Raw genomic sequence first — 22,016 nt, 5'->3', positions numbered from 1 at the left:
CCTGGCTACGTCCCCAGCAGTGGGTGTCTGGGTCCCGGGAGAGACATTTATTTCACGTTAGGAGGTGATACCAAACACTTTTCCAAAGTGGCAGTAAGTGCGACATGCCCACCTGTGTGTGAAGCTTGCCAGCCTTGGTAGGCTTATTTTTAAAACCCTCCCCGTTCTGGTGGGCGTGTGGTGAACTCGCTGTGGTTTTAATTTGTATCTCTCTGATGACTCATGATACGGAGCACCTTTTCTTCTATTTATTGGCCATTTTGTGAAGTCCTTGCCTGTGGGAGGTGAAAAGAGGTCAGGGGGTGGAGCTCCTCACCAAGAGAAAATGTGGTGGGGTTTCCCGAGGACAATCGTGGGCCCATGGTCCCCATAGAGCTCTGGGGACAGGGACTGAGACAACCAACCCAAAGTGGAAGCACTTATGTGTCCCCGCATACCCCTCATTTGACTCCAGGGGAAGCTGAGGCTCAGTGTGGCTGAGTAACTCGCCAGAGGTCACACAGCACAGCAGGAGCTGAGCTAAGCTCACAGCCAGGATTTTCTATAAAAACAGGCTGGTAGGAGGGGGATCCTCAGTCTTTGCTGCAGATTTTTGGCCAGGGCCCAGAAGTCTGTGGGCAAGCTGGACCGGAGAGAATTCCGTGGCACCTCAATGCCGCAGCTCAACAGGGAATACTTGAAGGGAGAGGCAAGGGGGCCTGGGGTTGGGGGTGTCCTGTCACTTCCTCTGGGGTCTCCGAGCGCAGGAGGGTGAATGGACAGATGCTCTCGGAGCCTTCTCCTCGCCTCACCACACACTGAGCGCCCTGACCCGGCACCCCCCCACCACGCCCCGCACTGCACAGAGACCCATTTGTCCGCTTTCGGTTACAGCTCCCAGTCGGTGGTGGATGGACACACGGGGCCTGCTGGGCCGGCTCCCAGAGAGAAAAGGCCCCTCTGAGAGGCCTGCCTGACTCACCCTGACCCCTGTTGCCCCACAGAGCCCTTGCCTCCCTGAGGGCGCTTGTGCTGTTCCGGCACCAAGTCCGCCTTCCTGGCCACCGTTGAGAGCACCGCCTGGGGCAGGCGCCCGCCTCACTCACCCCTGGAGCCACAGCCCCCGGGGCTCGGGAAGAGGCAGCAGGGCTGAGGGCACCCTCTGTGCCAGCCTGTTCTAGGGGCCTTACCGTTGAGTCCCAAGAACCATGGGACTGTTACTGTCCCCATTTCACAGGTGAGGAAACAGAGGCCAGGAGGGGTTAACCTGGCCCAGGGCCTGCAGCTGGGCTTTTCCTCTGGGCAGCTGGCTCCAGGGCCCAGCCCCGCAACATGACCACTCTCCGTGCCCTCCTGCCCCTCAGTAGACACGAACACGAATCCTGCTTATACCCATTTATCAGCCACATACCGTGTGCCAGCCCTCACACATGTTCCTTCGTTTGGTCATTAATTATATTCCAAAACGCAGAGACAATTATCATCCCCATTTTACAGTTGTGGAAACCAACGGTCCCAGGAGTTGGACAGCTTGCCCAGGGCCACAGACCTAGGAACTGGGGAGCCTGGAGATGACGCTGGCCTGTCTGATGGGCGAGTCGTTCCTGAACTCACAACATCGAGTGGTCACAGCCTGTGTGGGCGCCCGGATGGATGCGGGAGGGAGGGAGGGAGGGACCGAGGCAAGGAAGATTTTGCAGGCCCCCACAGAAGCCCTCTTTCCTCTCCCTTTGGGACATCTTAGATCAGGGGTCGGGAAAGCTGCCATCTGGAGGGGGAGCCGACATTGGCCAGGGGAGGTGCAGCAGGAGCAGGAAGCGTGTTCTTAGCAGAAGGAACAGCGCGTACGGATGCTCTGGGGTGAGAGGGAGCGGGGGGCAGTTGGGGACTATACAAATGGTATCTAACTGTTCTTGTGTAACTTGCATTTTCTCTCAATATGATGATTAAACAAAAAGATTTCAGGTTGGAGTGGGAGAAGGGCGGGCCTCTGCAAGAGCTATTTAAGTAGCAATAATAATAACTGGCACAGAGGGCCTCACGGGCCGCTCTACCCTCAGGGCATTATGTAACTCAATTCGCACTACAATGCGATGAGATATTATTGCTCTACCCTTTGTGCTGGGAAAACTGAGGCACCACGGCTGCACAGAAGATCCCTAGGCAGGTGGAACCCAGCTGTGAGCCCAGCAGATTCACTCTGGACTTGGGGGTGGTCAGATGGGGAGTTGAGAAGACCACACCCACAGGGTGTCTGTGAAGCCTCTTCTCCACCCTGCCCGCTGCCCTCGGAGCTGGGCCCCATGCTGTCCCGGGCGGGGGTGAGCTGTGCGCTGAGGTCCAGCACCCTCCCTCTGCTTCCCGAAGGACAGGAACAGACCCCGCCTGGGGACGAGCTGGTTGGGTCCTCCCCACATCCTCCCAGCCTCCGAGCCACCCTGCCTAGGCAGGTCCGTCCCCTCCTCTCCAGGTCCCTCTATGAGGCTGCCCCCCACCACTGTCTGACAGCCTGCCACACCCTCCCAGCCTTTTCCTGACCACCGGACCCTCTTCCACTGCTCCGCCAGGTGGGCAGGGCAGCCAGCACTGTGCCCAGACTGAGACCCGCACTGTGGGGGAAGGATGGAAGAAAGGGAGCAGCTTCTGGAACCAGAAGGGCCCGGGCTGGGGTTCCTGAAACTTCAGCTCACCATCTCAGTTCCCTCGTCTGTAAAGTGGGCCTCCTCACTTGCCCAGATTGTCGAGAGGGGTTGGGAAATGTGCGCACAGGCTTCCCTGGTGCAGGACCTGGCACGCGGTACGTGAGGATGAGGACAGCTGCCGCTGTCGCATTTTTATTACTGAGTGCTAATGAGCCCAGCACGCTCGCGCTCGCGCTGAGCTGGGCTGGAACCCCAGGCTCTGGCTCGGGGCCTGTATGCTTACACCGAACCCCACCCAGACTCCCAGCATAACAGTCTGTGGGTGCGGAGCCCCCTCTCCCTGCCACATCGGGACCTGAGTGGGGGTGATGGCATCATCATCCCCCCCCATCTTGGGCGAGGGGCCCAGTTGGCATCAGCCAGGAGCCCACGCGGCACAGCCTGCGCCCGCAGCAGATGGGAAAGTGGGGGGAGTCATGTTCTGATTCAGACATCGGGGTGGGGAGGGGGCTGCACACGATCTGGAGAGCCCACCTCCTCCCTGGCCTTCCTGCCGCCGCAGGGCTGGTGGCTCCGACAAAAGAACAGCTTGCACGCCCTCCCCCCTCCGCCTGCACGGCTCCTCCTCGCCACGGCGTCTGTGTAAATAGCACTAGATGTCCTGTTCCTCCTCTGACGGAGGACGCCGCCTTGCTAGAGAGTTCCAGAGGTGTCAGCTTTGCCCCGGCCCATTGTTGTAGGAAATCCAGAAGGACTTCTGCCTCAGTTCCCCCATCCGTGAAATGGGGGCACTAAGAGTACCAACCCAAATGAGCGGCTGTGAGGATTGGTGAGTAAACACACGTAGAGTGCCAAGGACGGGCCTGGCACCCTGTCTCATTCAGATGTGTGGCCCTCATGCCAAGCTTGGCACCGTGGAAAGAGGGAAACTGAGGAGAGAGGGTGCTGAAGCCCAGGAGACCCAGCCATGGCCCCGCTGGCATTGAGACGGGATGCCCTCTATGAGCTAATTGCCTCAGCCCAAGATTTCCTGGAAGTTCAGCCACTTTAAATGCAGTGGGTGGCTGGCCCTGACACTCCATGGGCTTTCGTGGCCAAGGGAAGTTTCTGGAGGCAGCCAGCTCTTCGTTGGCTGATGTAGTCAAGGCTCACAGTTTGCATGGGGCTTTTATAGTCCAGGGGGGCTTGTTACTTTCACTCTTTGATCCTTACATCTGTCCTGGGGGTGGACGGCGGGGAGGGGGCTGTTGTCCTTATTTCACAGAAGAGAAAACTGAGGCTTTGTGTTTAGGCAGCCCCAGAGTTAGGATTCGTAAGCACCCAAGGAGTTAGGAGAAGCCTCCAGGTAGGGTATCGGAGGTTAGTGTAACAGGGATGGGGCCAGGTGTACAGAGCTGCTCATTGGTCCACGCCCCACCCACCGCACTTGGCCTGCACCCTAGCCTGGGGGGCCAAGCATGGATGGGCAGCTGTGCCCTCTTATGTGGTGGGGGATAAAGGTGATCTGCTGTGGGGGCACCTGGGTGGCTCAGTTGGTTAAGCATCCAACTCTTGGCTTCAGCTCAGGTCATCATCTCAGGGTCATGGGATCGAGCCCCACGTCAGGCTCCATGCTCAGCAGGGAGTCTGCTTGAGATTCTCTCTTCCTCTCCCTCTGTCCCTCCCACTCATGCCCTCTCTCTCTCAAAATAAATAAATTAATAATTAAAAAAAAATGTGGCCCACTGTGGTCCAGGTTTGGTCTGGGCTCTTCTCCTGCACACCACCATTTAATCCTGACCACAGCTCTGCCAGCTGGGTGTGCCAAGCCCTTATTTTATAGATGAGGCAAAATGACAGCAGAGAAGTTGGCGCCCCTGCTCCCACTCTCGAGGTGGGGTGTCAGTCCCTCCAACTCCCCCGCCTGAGGTCATGACAGCTTCTCTCAGGCGCTGGCCTCCCTGCCCCTCCCTCCAGCACTTTGAGGCAGGACACCCACTTATCCCCTCATCACACAGCTAGAAGACAGGCACCTCGAGGCGAAGGAATCTAACCAGTCTCACCCAGCAAATGACCAGCAGGGCCAGGGCTGGGCCAGTGAGGCTGGGGAGGGGTCTCCTCTACTCGCCCCAAGCCGAGGGGCCATCCCTGCGAGGCACAGGGCGCTCGGGCAATGTTAGGTTGTGCTCTGGGTTTTCTGTTTTGCCCTCAGCTGTCTCTTCGGCACCTGGTGCAGGGCCCAACCCATAGCAGGTGCTCCCCGATTCCTTGCTCAGTGAAGGCATCGTGAGAATTCAGTGAGCTGGGGTCTGGGGCTAAGCCTGCGGGCAAGGCCCAGGGCTGACTGAGCGGGAGCTGCCTGGGCCCTTGGGGAGTGTGGAGGAAGCCAAGGCGACAGGCAAGGTCTAATCTGGCTCCGAGAAGCTCACTGAATTATTAAGAGACTATCCCTTCCCAGGGTCTGGACTTGTGGCCTCGCCTGCCTTCTTCCATCCCAGAAGGGGCTTCCTCAAGCAGGAGAGGGGGAGGAGAGGCCCTCCCCCTGCGCCCCTGCCCCAATTCTCCTGCCCACTGGGGTCGTAAGACAGCAAAAGGGGGACTCTAAACACTTCATCCTCACCTTGGGCAGGATGAAGATGTCAGAGACCAGCTTGGATCGCTCTGCCCTAGGCAGTAATTGCAATAACCGGGCTCTGTTCATTGGCATTTACTACTTGACCATCCCCCAACCCTTCTGAAAATGTACAGTTGTCCCGTTGCATGTGAGGAAACAGAGGTTCAGAGAGGTCGAGGCATTTGCCCAGGGTCACACAGCAGATTGATTCTGGAGCTGGATTTGAGCCCTGGGTTGTCTGACTAAGGCACACCATGAAAGCCCTATTCCAGAAGCTCCTGGTTTGTGCCCCTGCATCTGCCCAGTGCCCATACAGAACCTGGCACTATCTCAGAGAAGCCTGGCGAGTGAAGGAGTGAAGACTAAGACAGTCCACCCCTTCAAGGGGCCCATCAGCAGACAGGTTTTCAGTTATGAAAGACTCAGTGGCTCTTAACCCCAGCTGCAACATGAGAACCACCCAGGGGACCTTCTGTGGTTCTCCACCACCCGCTACCCACCTCCACCCCAACATAAGCTGAGATGTTCTTGAGGGCAGAACCAGCCTGTTTTCAGCTTACCATCAGGCACCAGCAGTGGAAGGGACCTGCCCTTTTGTTGAACGTGTGTTGCCTGAATTTGGTATCGCCATCCCCATTTTGCCTTTGGGGAAACTGAGGCTCACCTGTGGTCACTCGACAGGGGTGGTAGGCATCTCTGAGCCCTGTGTCTCTTTCCTTCTGCCCTCCAAGTGACCTCACATGCCCTTTTCTCTGCCCCGTAAGCAGCAGGAGCTCCCAACCCGTGTGAACTTCTCAGCTGCCCCAGCCCCTGCGCCCGCGGTGCCCACCGCTCTGCACTCCAAGATGGACGAACTAGAGGGGCAGCTGCTGGCCAAGGTGCTGGCCCTGGAGAAGGAGCGCGTGGCTCTCAGTCACAGCAGCCACCGGCAGCGGCAGGAAGTGGAGAAGGAGCTGGATGCGCTGCAGGACCGCGTAGCCGAGCTGGAACATGGTGGGTCCAGGGCCCCGCAGAGGGCACGGCAGGCGGGGCCTTGGGTCCCAGATGGGTCCTCAGGTTGGCAGGTTCACTCAAAAATGTTTTGATGCTCTCCAGAGGCGAAAGCTCGATGGGAGGGTGGGGAAAAGGCTGCGAAACCCAAGAGGGAGAGAATAATTGAGGAATATTATTATTTCTCTTAGCAGTTAGCATTTTCTGGCCCTTACGTTCTGGGAGTGGCCTAAGTACTTGACACGTCAGCTGGTGTAAGCTTCACAAACCATATGGGGGTGGTATTGTTATTATCCCCATTTCACAGATGAGGCTCAGAGAGGTCAAGTGACTTGCCCAGCATCACTCAGCCAGTGAGTAGTGGATCTGGACCTCAAACCAGGTCTGAGGTTTGGACTTTTCCAAAGTCCGTGCATTTAACCACCCCACAAAATCACACCTTCAGTGAATCAGAATTGTGTTATTTGCTTAGCACCTGGGCCTGGCACTGCCAGGGGTCAGAGAAACGTGCTGTCATGGACAGCGCTTGGGTCTGAGCATCAGGACACCTAGCTCCTGGCTCCACAGCTGTCACTGGATTGCTCCGTGAGCTTGGAATTTTGTTTCCTTTCCCCAGGCCTCATTTTTCTCATCTGAAATATGGGGATCTCGGACTCCTGAGCTCTCAGGGACCTTTCATCTTTGAAACCTTGTGAGGACCGCCCTCAAGAGGCTTACAGACAAGTTAGGGACACCAGAGGAAATCATGAGCAATTATCGGGCACTGGCTTAGATGTGGGATGTGAGTTCAGGAGAAGGAAATCCAAAAGGCTTCCTGAAGGAGGTGAATTGCAAGCTAGTCATTGAAGGCAGAGGGAGAGAGTCAGTTTTGGAGTGGAGGGGCCAGAGCAGGGGCACAGCCCGGTGGGGTTCAGGGCCAGCATCCTGGCTGGAGCACAGAGACAAGAAAGGTGAAACTCATCCCTCCTCAGTCCTGCCACCGGCCCCTCAGTGGGGCTGCATCTTCTAAGGGACTGGGGGACATGCCCCCTCCAGAGGCTACAGAGCAGAGAGGAGGCAGACAACTAGGCTATGTGTCCCTTCTTGGGACTCAACTTTCTCATCTATGAAATGGGTTTCAAGGGCACTGAGTCCCTTCCTCTCTTAACATGTTACATCAGCACATCAGCCTTCACCGCTCGCCCCAACCAGACCTGGGAACCCGAGTCCACCATTCCCAGCCCCAACCCCTTAACCCCAGCCCTCAACAACCAGCTAGAGAAGGGGACCTCCTACCTTAGAGGTGGGTGTCCTAGGTGTTACCCTCTGCCCTTGGAGGCGGTGACTCCCCAGTCTACCCCTGCAGAAAGCCCTCTGATATGCAAGACATAGAATCCCTGAAACCCTGCACCCATAGACACCCTGGATACCAAGGTGTCCCAAGAGGATCTTGTTCATACACCAGCTCTGCCACTGACCAGCTGTGTGGCCTTGAGAAGATGACTTAATCTCTGTGCCAAGCCTTCCTCATCTGTGAAATGAGGATTATAGTAGTGGCTACCTCGTAGGGTTGTCACAAGAATGAAGGAGATCACGGATGTAAACGCTCTTAGAACAGGTCTCTGCATAGTGCCTGTTAAATAGATAGGCAAAGAACTCAGAAAAGTGATCATTGCCATAGCTCACATTTGTTGAGCCTTTACTACGGGCCAGGCCCTTTACGTAGTGTGTCCCATGGCCCTCACGCCAGCCTGGGAGGGAGGAAATCTTACTTATGTCATTTGACTGAGCAAACCGGGAGTGGAGAGATGATGTTGAACTTGTGGAAAGTCACATGGCTGGAAAGTGTGGAGGCAGGATTTGAACTCAGGACGTCTCAGGTCCAGAGCCCTTGTGCTTTAACCATGCCCGTCAACACAGAGGCAGGGTAGAGAGGGCCGTGAAGGCACCTGGCATGTTGCAGATGCCCAGGGACTAGGACCCCTCCTCCTAGAGCCTGCCCTTCCCCCCATCAGTGTCCACTGACCCCCACCATGTCTGCCTTGCCCACCCCGCTCAGGGTCCTCGGCCTACAGCCCCCCAGACGCCTTCAAGATCAGCATCCCCATCCGCAACAACTACATGTACGCCCGTGTGCGGAAGGCCCTGCCCGAGCTCTACGCCTTCACCGTCTGCATGTGGCTGCGCTCCAGGTCGGGCGGCAGTGGCCAGGGCACGCCCTTCTCCTACTCGGTGCCTGGGCAGGCCAATGAGATTGTGCTGCTGGAGGCGGGCCACGACCCCATGGAACTGCTGATCAATGACAAGGTGAGTGGGGGCTGGGCAGAGTGGGAGGAGAGTGGGGGGTGGGGTTACTCTCCCAGGAGCACCTGCGCTGGGCTGGGTCCCAAGGATGTGGGCCCTTTCCATACCCCTGCTCGGCAGCTTTACCACGCGGGAAATGCCTACTGTGTGCCAGGCTGGGTTCTGGGGATACAAAGACAAGCCAGACCTGGGGCTGGCTGAAGAGAGGCTTGTATCCAAGAGAGGCTATCGGTGATGGCGTTTTCATTTACAGAGGAGGTCCATGGAGCTTCCCCAGTGACCCAGCTGTGGGAGCAGGGCTGAAAGTGTGTGTCCCAGGACCCTGCTCATTCTCCTGGACAAGAAGAGAAACAAATGAGGTCCAGGGACCTACCTAGGGAGGGAGCACTGGGGGACTCCTCATCCCCCCTCCACCCCCCTCCTCCCCTGCGGCCAGAACCTCTGCCCGTCCCCTCACCTGGAGAGTAGAATGGTGCCACAGTCGGGCCTGAATGCTGGATTCAAGTCCTGGTTCTGCTACTTACCCACTGTGTGACCTTAGACTGGTCATTTACCCTCCTGTGCCTCAGTTCCCTGTTAAGAAGGAACGATAATAGTCTCTACCTCATGGGGTTGTGGTGAGAAGTGACTAAATACATGTAAAGGGCTTTGAGCAAGCCTGGCATTTAGCAAGCCTTGATCCATGTGAGCTGGTATTATTCCAGGCCCGTGCCAATAAGCACTTTACTCACATTATCATCCTTGACCCTCCCAAAAGCATGGCACCATTATCGTCACTGTTTTGCACATGGAGAAACTGAGGCTCAGAGAGAGCAAATAATACAGCCAGGTCACACAGCTGGTGAAGGGACGGTGATGTGGTTCACGGCCTTGGGCTGCAGGAACCTTCTCTTAACCCCTCCACTGTTCTGCCCTTGGACCACCCATCTTCCCCATGCCTGGGCCGCCCGGCCCCACAGCCCTCCCTGGGCCTGTCCTCAGGTCAGGACAAGGATATGGGGGAGCATTGTGGGAGGGGCATGGTGATTGAGCAGGAGAAGAGGGAGTGTCTTATCATCCTCATTTCCCCCAATATCCTCCTCTCTCTGCCATATTGCTTTGGGATTTGCCGACATGGTGGTCTTTTGAGACCCCCTGGAGATGTAGACACCAGATATCACACCCACTCATGACCAGCCCACAGCCACGTAGAGCTGCTAGGAAGTGGCTGTCACCCATCAGAAGCCAGCTCAGCAGGTGGTGTCTTTCATGGGTGTTCTGGAGGATGAGGAAGAAGGAGGGGGCCCAGGGAACAGTGAGTTTCTCTTGTAGCCCAGTGGGTCCTAAGAAGAGTAGGGTAGCTGGACTATATCTAGATCCTGCTGCCATGTTCCCTTCATACAGCCCCTGGCTGCCACCCTTGGCCTTGCCCAAGCTCAGCGCCGTGCTCTCAGGGGAAAGGATTCAGCACCCTGGACAGGGCACAGACCGGCCCTGTTCCAAAAACTCCAGCTTCACAGGTTACTCAGTTCCCCCTTTTATTCCAGCCTCTTAGCCTTTGCTCCTGCTGTGCCCCCACCTTGTTTTGACTTGCAATGGAACAGTCAGATCCATTGTCCTTCCAGATGTGTTTGAATTCCATGTCTGCTGTCCCACACCCGCCTCTTCCTCTGGACCTCCCAAATGGCCCTTGTTACTTTGCCTTGTAATAGTCTCCCTGCAGTTCTTCCCTCCCCTGCAGACTCAGCTCATTTATAGCTAGGACCAGATCCACAGCCCCAGTGTCCAGAACAATCCTGGCACTAAGTGGGCCTCAGAGAATGTTGTATTTAAGTGTGATCTCACAAAACTTAGGAGATGAAAGGGCCCTTCGGGCATCCCAAATCCACAGGCAGCAAGTACCTTTCATCTCACAGGCCAGTGCTGAAATCAATCACCAGCGGCTTCCCAGAGCACTGTTTTAGGGAAGATCCCAGGGCTGAGCCTGGGTTCACGATTGATTAGCCATATCCGCCTTGGGTAGACGAGGCAGAGGTGGCCACATATTTGCTGTCCTTTGCCTGACCAATGAGGAACTGAGGCCCGAGCCCCAAGGAGGAAGGAGCAGCCTCCCCGAGGTCCCACAAAAGGTTGTTTGGCAGAGCCAAGGCTGGACGCCAGTGCCCAGCCTCTGAGTCCAAGGCTTGGTCCAGTGCTGTCAGTACTCCTTGAGCCCAGCCGTGTCCCAGGCACTGTGCGAGGTGATCAGAGGTCGTGACATGTGGCTCCCGCCCCACATGACCCTACAGGCCTGTGAGAGGGTGAATAAGGGACCTGGAAACACCTGAAAACCAATTCTGAATAGTCCCTTGTGATCTGAGAGAAGCTGCCTGGTTAAGTTGTGGGGAAAGAGGAAAAAGTGATAAGAAAGACACTGGGCTGGGAGGAAGGGGAGAGTCAAGCCTTGCCTCAGTCCCTGGAAAGAACACTGGTCTCCTGGTCCCCACCCCACTGGTCCAGCCTTGGGACTTGGGGCACCTCTGACCTGGGGTTGCGGGACCTATGTCCAGGTGGCCCAGCTGCCTCTGAGCCTGAAGGACGATGGCTGGCATCACATCTGCATCGCCTGGACCACAAGGGATGGCCTGTGGTCTGCCTACCAGGACGGGGAGCTGCAGGGCTCCGGGGAGAACCTGGCCGCCTGGCACCCCATCAAGCCTCATGGGATCCTTATCCTGGGCCAGGAGCAGGTAAGGCTCAAGGTGGTATGGGGGCTTGAGGTGTGAGTAGATATCACACTCACCCAGGGCCTCTGAGAAGGAGGGGTTAGGCGGAGGGACCCTGGAAGCACAGCAGTGATCACTCAGTGTGACCCAGCCATTCTGCAGATGGGCAAACTCAGAATGAGCAGGGATCTGCCCAAGGGGCTGGGACTTTGGGGACTGAGCTGGAAGCTTGGGGCGGGGCTAGAACTTGGGGCGGGACTAGAACTTTAGGGGCAGGGCTTCAGCAGGACCTGGGGCCTGATTGAGCCTGTCCACCTGTCTTTTCCACTGGCTCACTTCATGTCTCTCTCTCTCTCTCCCCTTTCTCTGCTCCTCTTTTGGCCCAGGATACCTTGGGTGGCCGGTTTGATGCCACCCAGGCCTTCGTGGGTGACATCGCCCAGTTTAACCTGTGGGACCACGCCCTGACACCGGCCCAAGTCCTGGGCATTGCCAACTGTACCGGGCCGCTGCTGGGCAACGTCCTCCCCTGGGAAGACAAGCTGGTGGAGGCCTTCGGGGGTGCAAAAAAGGCCACCTTTGATGTCTGCAAGGGGAGGGCCAAAGCATGAGGGGCCACCTCATCCAGGGTCCCTCCCTTGCCTGCCATTTTGGGGACCTTACGGTGGGGGCACACATTCCCTCCTCAACCTACCCACACACTGGCCTCCCCTCCTGCCCTGCTCCTGGCCATGCCTCCTGTTTCCCCCACCTATACCCACACCTCCAGAGCGCCCTGCCCTGCAGTGGCTGTCCCCTAACCCCACTTGGATGGGGATAAGCAGCTCAAGCCAACACGTCAAGCCTGCGGTGAATCCAGAGCCTGGCGGGGGGTGGGAGCCGTGCCCACAGCACTGCCCACTGTCTGGGCGTTATACTGGAGCTGTCTCTTACCCCCACCCACCCTGGCCCATCAACCACGTCTGATTCCACTGGTCTCAACAGCATGTCCCACGGGGTTGTGTATGGAGGAAGAGCCCACTATCTCAGTGGTAGGCGTGGCTGTCTGCCCTCCTGTCCCCCATGCAACAGGCCTGGCCCCTTCCCCTTCAGGGCCACAACAAGCTCTAGAGCTGTCCCCCCAGCTGAGACGGGATGACAGAGACCTAGGAGACTCAGACTCACCCCTCCTCCATCTTTCCACCCGTTGCCAGTGAAGGGCAATGGGATCTTGATGGAGCCTCCTGCACCCTCTCTCGTCCTCCTCTTTCCTCGTTTCTTTGTGTGCAGTGGTTTGAATGTTGGTTCCATGCCTGGCCCACCCCCACTTCAATTTCTAGGACATCCCCTTCCCGGCTCCAGCCTGAGGGACCAAGACCCTGGGAGGCCAAAAGGCCATAGTCACCCCCTTGTGCCTCCCCACATGTGTGCTAACTGGCAGGTCACCTCTCCTCCTCTGTGCCCAGGACAGGGCCTGGGCCACTTCAGCCTGGGCTAGGAGCAGCTTGTGTCAGAGTCATGTGCCCAGGGGACCCAGGTTCCAGCAGAGCCACATTACCTAACCCTGTGCATGGCCCTGCAGCCTCTGCAGAAAGAAGGAAGAAACGGAGTGGGCAAAGAGGGGAGAAGCATGGAGTGGCGTGCAGAGCACTGGATGAGAAGGAGCGCATGGTTCCTAGCCAGCCCGGCTGCTCACCTGCTGTGTGGCCTTCTGTAAGGCCCTGCCCTCTCTGGCTTGGCCTTCCTCGTCTGTGAGCTGAGACCCTTGTTTTGGTCATTTCGGAGAGCTCTCCAGATCAAACACGACGTGGTCTGCGATTCCAAGTGGATAGGTTGGGGCAAGCCTGAAGCTGCCTAGGAACCAGGGGCAGATCCTGAGAGTAGGCAGCAGATGGGATCTGGCTAGGCTTGGGTCACGGTCAGCAGCTGCCTCCAGAGAGCCGGGGCAAGGGCAAGGGGCAAGGCAGGCCAACCTCATGCCCAGATTGTAAAAACCAGCTTTTCTGGATTCCCACCCAGCCTGGCACCTTTGCCCATCCGAGAGGGCTGGTGGCTTCTAACTCCCCCCCCCAGCTGCCAAGTCCTCACCAGCTCCCCCCAGAGAGTGGAAGAATGTAAAAGCTGAGAAAAGCCACCCAGTCTGACCTCTTGCTTGTATAGATGAGGAAGAGCTCCGAGAGGTCAAGTGACTTGCACAGGATCACCAATACAACGTGGCAGAACCAGGACTAGAACCCAGGGCTTCTGATCCCCTCTTCAGTGCTCTTCCCCCCTACACCATCCAGCGCCCATGAGGCCTTCACCTGGGAGGATGGAAATTTGAAAAGAGGTCAGAATGCTTTCCAACATGAACATCTTCCTTCATGAAACACACAAACATCTTGGCATCCAGCGCCCTCCAGGAAGCAGGGGGAGAAGAGGGGTGGTCCCCAGGCACACTAGCAAGTGTCCCCTCTGCCAGTCACCAACGAGGTGTTGGGGCAGCCGCAGACTACCTGGCTCGAGCAGGTAGTGGTGCCTTTTTGCCTCGATTTCTGATCCCTGTCTCTGCTCCCCACCACCACTTACCCTGAGGCATGAGGCAAGAGCTGCAAGCTGTGGGACGCACTGCCATGCAGGCTTCTCCAAGACTTGTTGCCTCCAGCCCCCAGATACTTGTTGCCATTTCAAGAGCTCAGACAGACCGTTCAGCACCACAGGCCCAACTCCCCCTAGAAGAAGCAGCTTCAGCCAGAAGCTGCTGACACCAAGGTTGCCCCGGTGACAGCCAATGACATCAGCCCAAGTCCTGGGTCAAGCATCTCTTAATGACATCTGTTGTTGCTGGGGTGACAGCGGAATTCGGAACCCAGATTCCAGGGACACTGGGCTTTATTGGGTTTCCGTTACTGGTGTTACGGAAGCAGCTTTTGTGGAGGCTTTGGGGGAAAGAAAGGGTCTAGGAGGAAAGTGACAGAACCCGAGCCCACCCAGAGGCATCATCCCAAGTCCTTTATGCTTTGTCGTGGTGATGATGAGACATCTGACCTTGGTCCCGTGCTGAGTCGCCCTGGTCAGCCCTCCAGAGAGCACAGGAGCAAATGAGAGGCATTGAGGTGCTGGCTGTGAGTCTGGGCCATTGGTGGGTGGCCTGGGTGCCCATTTCCATTCCAGGAATGTGAAAGCCCCAATGTCCCCACCCCTCCTTCATCTGTTGATCGTTCTTCACCTTTGCCGAATGCCTGCTGTTTGGACTCCAGCTTTGGTCTTGTCCAGCTGCTCCTGGGCACAGCCGAGAAGACGGGGAAAGAGGAGCTAGGATGGCGCTTACTTGTGTCCCTGGGCTACTCTGGGCTGACAATGATTCTGAAGCCTGTTCATTACATCTTTAAGCGTCAGGCACTGTGCTGAGCACCACACAGGCATCATCTCATTTATCCTGACAACACAGTTGTAAGCGGGGACTGTTCTTAGCCCCATGATACAAGGGAGGGAACAGGGGCACAGAGAGGTTAAGTAACCTGCCCAGTGTCAACCAGCTGGCAGATGCTGGAGTCCAGACTTCAAACCAAGGCAGGTTATAGCCAGGACCAAAGGGACGGGCACGCCCCCTCTCTGTGGAGTGGGTCTTGAGCATGGGTTTTGCCCTAAAGAGATGGGCTTGACCCCATTCACTACCATTGCAGGGTTGGTGATGGAGGAGGAGGCCCGGAATGGGCTGGCCGCAGGGCCAGGGTCCCCTTGGGTGAGGCTGTGGGAGGGTTCTCTGCAGTGTGCCCACCGCCTCAGCCCTTCTCTGGCTGGCTAAAGTGTTCAGGAGAACTCAAAGGGAAGAGGAAGCTGGACGGTCTCCCAAGAGTCCCAGGCAGGGAGGGCGTAGATGATCTTTCTCAAACTTCTGCTTTGGGTCAAGCCCTGTGCCAGGTGCTTCACAGCTCTTAGCTGCCAGATTTCGCCCCCCTTTGTGGCATGCTGTACCCCCAATCAACATCCCGAGGGGACAGGTCACCTTGCCACAATCACGCATGACCTAGGACCACTGCTTTGGGCAGGAAGGTTTCTTCAAGAGGCCCAAGGCTCGATTTATAAAGGAGGATCCCGGGGCCCAGAGAGGGTGAGTGGCCCTTGGGGCCATCCAGCCGGGACACCCGGAGACCTGATCTCAGCTTTCTGCCTGTCCACAACACAGTGGTCCCTACCCCCCACCGAGAACGGGGTCCTGGTTCCTCTCCATTTCCCAGCATCTTGCCCTGAGCAGATTGGAGACGGAATCCCCTTCCAAAGATGGGATCATTCTCTTCCCCTCTGTCCCAGCTGCCTGCCACCCTAAACCCTACCTCACCCCTGCTGGGTGGGGAAGGGGCTCTCGTGGGCCCAGGCTGAGCAGTGAGTGAGTACGTCCAGCTATCGACACTGTGAAATTAGTGCACCCGCCCCCCCCGCCCAATTTTGTACATAAAGTGACATGAGATGCAACATGTGTGCGTATGTGTGTATGTGTATGAGATGTGTCCTGGTTTTTGTTACTTTTTTTGTTTTTGTAAATTCGAATGTTCAAAATAAACACTGTTTACTCTGAGGCTCTTCTTGCAGGGGTGGAGCTAGCCTGGGGGTGCGGGGCAGGAAGGGGATGGCTACTTGGGGCAGGGCAGTGGGCAAAGACAGAGGAGGCGCCGCCTTGGTGCCCTGTAGCCTCACCACTTTCTCAGACTGATCGTTCTGCCGGCTCCCGGGCGCAGACATACTCCGTTCCCCAGGATTTATGCAGGAAGGATGTAAAGAACACAAGTCCCACATGGAAAGTGTCCCAGTTCTGATAACTGGGTTTTGGCCTCATTCCCAACACCCCATCCCCACCTCGTGCCCCAGTTCTGGGAACCAGGTCCCTGACTTGTTCCCTGAGACCCAATCTGCCTGAGTCACTTGCCTGGACCCCCAGAGTGTCGCCTCCCTTGGACCCGGAGAGATGGGGTAGGAGAGAGGGGGGGACTCTGCTATATTTCAATCTGTCCCTGCTCCACAGTCCACCTGGACCCCTCTGATGTGTTTGGCCTCTAGGCTGGACTCTTTGACAGTGTCAGGGTCTGCTACCCCCACCCCACCCCTGCAGCACCCGCCCTACCCCTGGGAAGTCTTGCTCTGGTCCCCAGCCCTCCCTGTCCACACCATCTTAGGGACACAGCCTCCACCCTCCCGCCCCATCAATACTCTTACTGCTCATAGTTGGACCGTGTCCTCAGACAGCCCCTGTGAAAATGCCAGGGGACCCAGCGGGTCAGGGGGTCGTGCCGGTAGGACAGGCCTTCCAGAATTTTCCAAAGCTTCCCAAACTTCCCACCTAAGTGAACTCACCCCATGAAGACCAGGGGGTATAGCTAGCTTTAAGCAGCACTTAAAAAAAGGAAAACCATATCTGAAGTCTACTGAGTTATCCAAAAACTTCATGTGCTTTCTTTCTTCTCCAAAATGAATCCAGACTTGTTTTAAAATATTGCTTTTGGGGGCACCTGGGTGGCACAGCGGTTAAGCATCTGCCCAAAACAAGGGTCTCAGCTCAGGGCGTGATCCCAGCGTTATGGGATCGAGCCCCACGTCAGGCTCCCCCGCTTGTGTTCCCTTCTTCCTCTCCCACTCCCCCTGCTTGTGTTCCCTCTCTCGCTGGCTGTCTCTCTCTCTGTCAAATAAATAAATAAAATCTTTAAAAATAAATAAATAAAATAAAATAAAATATTGCTTTTGATTACTTACCATGGAGCAAAATTAAGTTGCAGGCAGATACACTTCGTTTATTTTCTTTCACACTGATTTACTTACAAATACCCTCTCTTTCTCTGTCCCACTCAGCTGGCAAAGTCCAGCCCTGGTTTAATCCCCGCCATCCACCTGCTTTGTGCCAGCACCTGCCCAGCAGAACACTGATGCAGGAAAGCACAGGGCTCTGATGTGCATTGACTGTCATTTTAAATTCACGGCCAGAGATCTCCAAAGGCGTTTCTGCCTGCCCTGCAATCTTAACACTTTCCTTGTATGTGTGCTGTATGTCCAAAATAACTAATAATCAGACCCTCTCCCCAGACCTCCTAGAGCCTCCACCCCCCTTCCCGCACTCTCAAGGGTAACCTTACCCCACAGTCCAATGAGGACACAAAATGATCATTGCCTCACCACGTCTGTCTACAAACCTGCACATTCTCCGGCTGCCATCCTGCCCCGCAGAGAGAACCATCCCTGCTCTTACCTGAGGCCCTTGTGTACTGGACCCCAACACCCTCACCTCCTCAAGAACATCTCTCCCGAGTTACCAACTTCTCCTTGTCCCTTTATCATTCCAATAGCCTTGCGATGATGCCCTCGTATCTCCTCAAACCAAGTCCCCCCACCCCAAGCCACTACACACCTCCAGGCCTCTCTCTCTCTGCTCCTATCCCTGCAAAAGGCTTCTTGAAAAAGCAGGTGTGCCAGGGCCCCCAGGACCACGCTCAGGTTTGATGAGTCACTAGAAGGACTCCAGAAAGTTGTTCTTCTCATGGTTATGGTTTGTTACGGCAAACAGATGCAGAGGAAAAAGGCACTAGGGCAGGGTCCAGGAGAGACCAGGAGCGAGCTTCCAGGTGTCCCTTCTGGGGGCTGGGGGGAGTCATGGACATGGGTCATTCTCCCAGCAGGGATGTGCGACACTTGTGCAGAAAATCATCCTGGGAAGCGTACCTGAGCCTTGGTGTCCAGGGTTTGTACTTGGGGTCAGTCTTGTGGGCACGCAGCACCTACATGAGCCTCAGCTACTCAGTCTCCAGCCCCCACACCCAGAGCTCAAACTGACAGCGTGGAGAAAAAAAAGCAGGCGTTTTCCATAAATCGCTTTGTCGACATAAATTCTCTGATGTGGCCCAAGTTATACAAAGACGCCCTTATCAAGCAGGATATTTGAAGGGCTCAGAAGTTATCTACCAACCACTGGTCAAGGCCCAGTCCTTTCTTTGGAATGTGCAGGGTTTGAGGACCCTAAGCCGGCTGAGTTAACCCTTTACTGCACACAGGGTCCATAGTCTTTGCCACGCCCTCCCTCTCTCATTCACTCCTTCTCCAGCTCCCTCTCCGTCACGTTCCCACAGCTCACTGAGATCACTCTTGTCAAGGCCAACAGTGACTTCCACATTATGAAACTTCATGGCCAGGCCTCTGTACTCATATGAGTTGAGCTCCCAGCTGCACTGACACATAGTTAACCACTCCTTCCTTCTCTTAAGATTTCCTTCTCTTGGGGCGCCTGGGTGGCACAGCGGTTAAGCATCTGCCTTCGGCTCAGGGCGTGATCCCGGCGTTATAGGATTGAGCCCCACATCAGGCTCCTCCGCTGGGAGCCTGCTTCTTCCTCTCCCGCTCCCCCCTGCTTGTGTTCCCTCTCTCGCTGGCTGTCTCTATCTTTGTCAAATAAATAAAAATCTTTAAAAAAAAATTTCCTTCTCTTGCCCTTTGAAACACACCTTTCCCTGGTTTTCCTCCTGTTTCACTGGTTTGGCCTATAGAGCAATCAAAGCACTGATGTCTGGGCCTCACCCCCGAGCGTGTCTAAGGCAACAGGGCTGGGGTGCAGCCTGACATTCAGCATTTCTAACAAGTGATAGGTGATGCTGTGGCTGCCGGTCCCTGGACCGTACTTTGAGAACCACTGCTTGACTTCACTGGCTGCTCCTCCTCAGAATTCCTTCCTTCCCGATTTTTTGCAAAAAAAATATTTATTTCCCCAACCTCTAAATCTGTAGAAGCCCAGGCCACACCCCAGTGTCTTTTTATTCTTTCTATTAGACACTCTCCCGAGGAAATCTCATTCAGGTGCCTGGCTTTAGCTATCGTCTGATGACATTCCAACCAAGGACTCCCTGCCTGATAGGAGTCTCAAAATCAATATATCCAAAACTCCTGATGCCCCTCGACTTCTCCCCCAGCCTTCCACTTCATAAAGAGGCTCATGAGCCACCAGTTGTTCAACTCAGAAATGTAGGAATTATCATTGACTTCCCTCTTTCTCTTGCATATCCGTCTTCTGTCTCTACCACTAACACGATCTCCAGCCCGCTCACTCCTCTCCACGTCTGCTACCGCTCTGTCCAAACCACCATTGTCTCTCAATTGTACTCCTGCAACGGCATCTCTCAAAATCCATTCCCTATACCACCCCCCGAGTGACGTGTTGCAATCAACACAAGTCATTCCCCTTCACAAAACTCTCCAAAGCACGCCGGTACACTTGGAATGCAATCCACACCCTCACCCTGGTTTAAAAAGCCCTGTGTGATCTGACCCCTTCCCACCTCTCGGGTCTCATACATTACCTCTCTCCCTTTCTCCCATTATGCTCCGAGACACACAGGCCTCCCTCTGTTCTCCAAGCCTGCCAGATCCCGGGAGATTGCATATGTTCCCTCAGCTGGGAAGTCACCCTCCCCTAGTTCTCATGGGACATGCTCCTTCCTGTCATTCAGGTCTCAGCTTGTCATGCAACAATCGCAGATGTTTTGCTGACCCCTCAGCCTTAAGTCGCTGCCTGGTCAATCTCTGCCACTCGCTCGGTCCTCTCCTCCACAATCCCAAAATTGGCAATTGAGCCCTACCGACTCGTCCTGGACCCAAACCTGTCAGGGTCACCTGCTCTATTGTCCTCTTTAATTCTTTCCGCAGTATGTACCTCTCTTTGATAATGATCTCGTTTACTTGCTTTTAATTGTGGATCACCCCGGGTGTCAGCCCCGTGAGAGAAGGGACTGTATTTGTCTTTCCCACCACAGTGTGTATCCAGCATCTGGCTGAGTAGGGCTTACTATGTATTCGCCAAACACTAATAACTGGCCTATATTAAGTGCTTACGATGCGCCAGACATTTGCTGCTCTGATCACTTGACACATACTAGTTTATTTAACCCTGGGAGGGAAGTACTGCTAGAAAACAGGCACAGAAAGATGAAGTGCTTGTCCGAGGTCCCCCAGCCGGGAAGTGGCAACATTGGGATATTAATCCCACCTAACTCCAGAACAATCACTCAAAGGCTGCACTATATGACCTGTGATTTTGGAGTCTCCAAAAATCCCTTGATATCTCCAGGGATATCAAACACTGGTTTGAGAAACAAAGGCTGATGCAAGAGATTTCTGTTGCAGATCAATTCTCCCCCTGAGAAAAGCTCGAAAAACCAAACACCATGTCTGAAACATCCAGGCACCAGAGAGGCATCAAAAGAAGTGAGAGTTAAGTTAACCAGGTCCCATGGAGATTCACAGAAGCTCAGAGAGGTGAGCCTGACTTTGGGGGCTACAGTTTTCCTCTTGAGGCACCTGCCCACTTACGACAAATACCTAAGTGGAGCAGAGAGCAGTAGCTGAGCAGCTGGTTAAGAGGTTTGAGAAACTGTACGACAAATAGAGGTAAGGATTCCAGCTAAAAATTGGAGTGTAAGATAAGGGGCTCTAGGTAAATGACACAGACTTTCAGCAAGACCCCAAATGGTTACACTCTGAGAGTAGGGTAAATTGGAAATATTCCAGCCCTCCAAAGACGGAATCCCAGCTTCCAATCCTCTCAGTCACTGATTGAATTAAGGTATCTGCACTTTCACCAACATCTTGCCAAAAGCAAAAGTAAATTCTCTCTGGAGGAAGGATAACAACATCATCCAAACTCACATTATATTTTTGTTACACAAGGTTTGGCATCATCAGACATATCTGGAAACAAAACTGAATGACTAAAAATCAAGAGAGAAAAAAACCGTAAAGGCCAATAGACCTACGCATATGATAAAATTGCATGGAACTAAATACACACACACACACTCGAGTACAAGTAAAACGGGAAATATGAATACGATTGCGTCAATGTCAATATCCTGATTGTGATATTCTCCTATAGTTTTGCAGGATGCTACCATTGGTGGTAAGTGGAGAAAGGATGCATAAGAGCTCTCTGTATTACTTTTTTTTTAAGATTTTATTTATTTATGCGACAAAGAGACAGCCAGCGAGAGAGGGAACACAGCAAGGGGAGTGGGAGAGGAAGAAGCAGGCTCCCAGCGGAGGAGCCCAATGTGGGACTCGATCCTGGAACGCCGGGATCATGCCCTGAGCGGAAGGCAGACAATTAACGACTGCGCTACCCAGGCACCCCTCTCTGTATTACTTCTTACAACAGAATGTGAATCTATAATTGTCTCAAAATTAAAAGTCTAATTTTGAAAAGATCTCTTTAGGAGATCCATATGGTGGAGTTGTGAAACATAGACCTGAAAATAATTACGGTTAATATATTTAAGAATTTAGATGACAAAGAGAATTTCAACAGAGAACTATAAACTACGAAAAATAATGAAATGAAGATCCCAGAGCTGAAAAATACATGAACTGAATTCTTGAACTCAATAAATAAGTCTAACAGCAGTTAGACACACCTGAAGAAGGAATTGTGAACTCTATTAATAGAGATCTCAAAAGAAATGAGCGAGAGTAAAAACTGAGGGTTAAAGAATAGAAAGTAGCAGGGGAAAACATAAGATTAACAAGGGACTTGGTAAAAAGATCTAAAAAGTAAGGAGCCCCAGAAAGGGAGAGAGTAAATAAGGCAGAAAGAGTAAAACTGTTGAAAGACATGAAGCCACAGGTTTAAGAATCTCAGGGAACACCAAGCATGAAAAATGCAAAGAAAACCACAACTAGGACTTTGATGGTGAAACAGATATAAAATCAAAGACAAAGAGAAAAATCTTCCAAGGTCCCACAGGAAAAAAGAAGCATTACCTTCCAAGGAGCAGCTACCTTCTCAACAGAAGGAATGGAGAAAGGAGGACAATAAAGTGATGGCGGCTTCAATGTGTTGAAATAACCACCATTCCAGAATTC

General features: G+C 54.4%; 1 protein-coding gene across 1 annotated transcript; it reads left to right on the top strand.

Annotated features, from left to right (window-relative positions):
* Nucleotides 1-5,895: 5,895 nt before the first annotated feature.
* NPTXR (neuronal pentraxin receptor) lies at nt 5,896-14,208 on the top strand. The gene is made up of 4 exons (XM_019794475.2): nt 5,896-6,207; nt 8,243-8,490; nt 11,016-11,195; nt 11,558-14,208. Exons 1-4 carry the CDS (start codon nt 5,955-5,957, stop codon nt 11,780-11,782), a joined length of 906 nt encoding a protein of 301 aa, XP_019650034.1. The 5' UTR covers nt 5,896-5,954; the 3' UTR covers nt 11,783-14,208.
* The last annotated feature ends 7,808 nt before the right edge of the window (nt 14,209-22,016 follow it).

Source organism: Ailuropoda melanoleuca, chromosome 15 (genome assembly GCF_002007445.2).
Source record: "Ailuropoda melanoleuca isolate Jingjing chromosome 15, ASM200744v2, whole genome shotgun sequence".
Taxonomy (NCBI): domain Eukaryota; kingdom Metazoa; phylum Chordata; class Mammalia; order Carnivora; family Ursidae; genus Ailuropoda; species Ailuropoda melanoleuca.
Note: the sequence above shows the minus strand (reverse complement) of the source record. Positions and strands in the feature narration are given on the sequence as shown.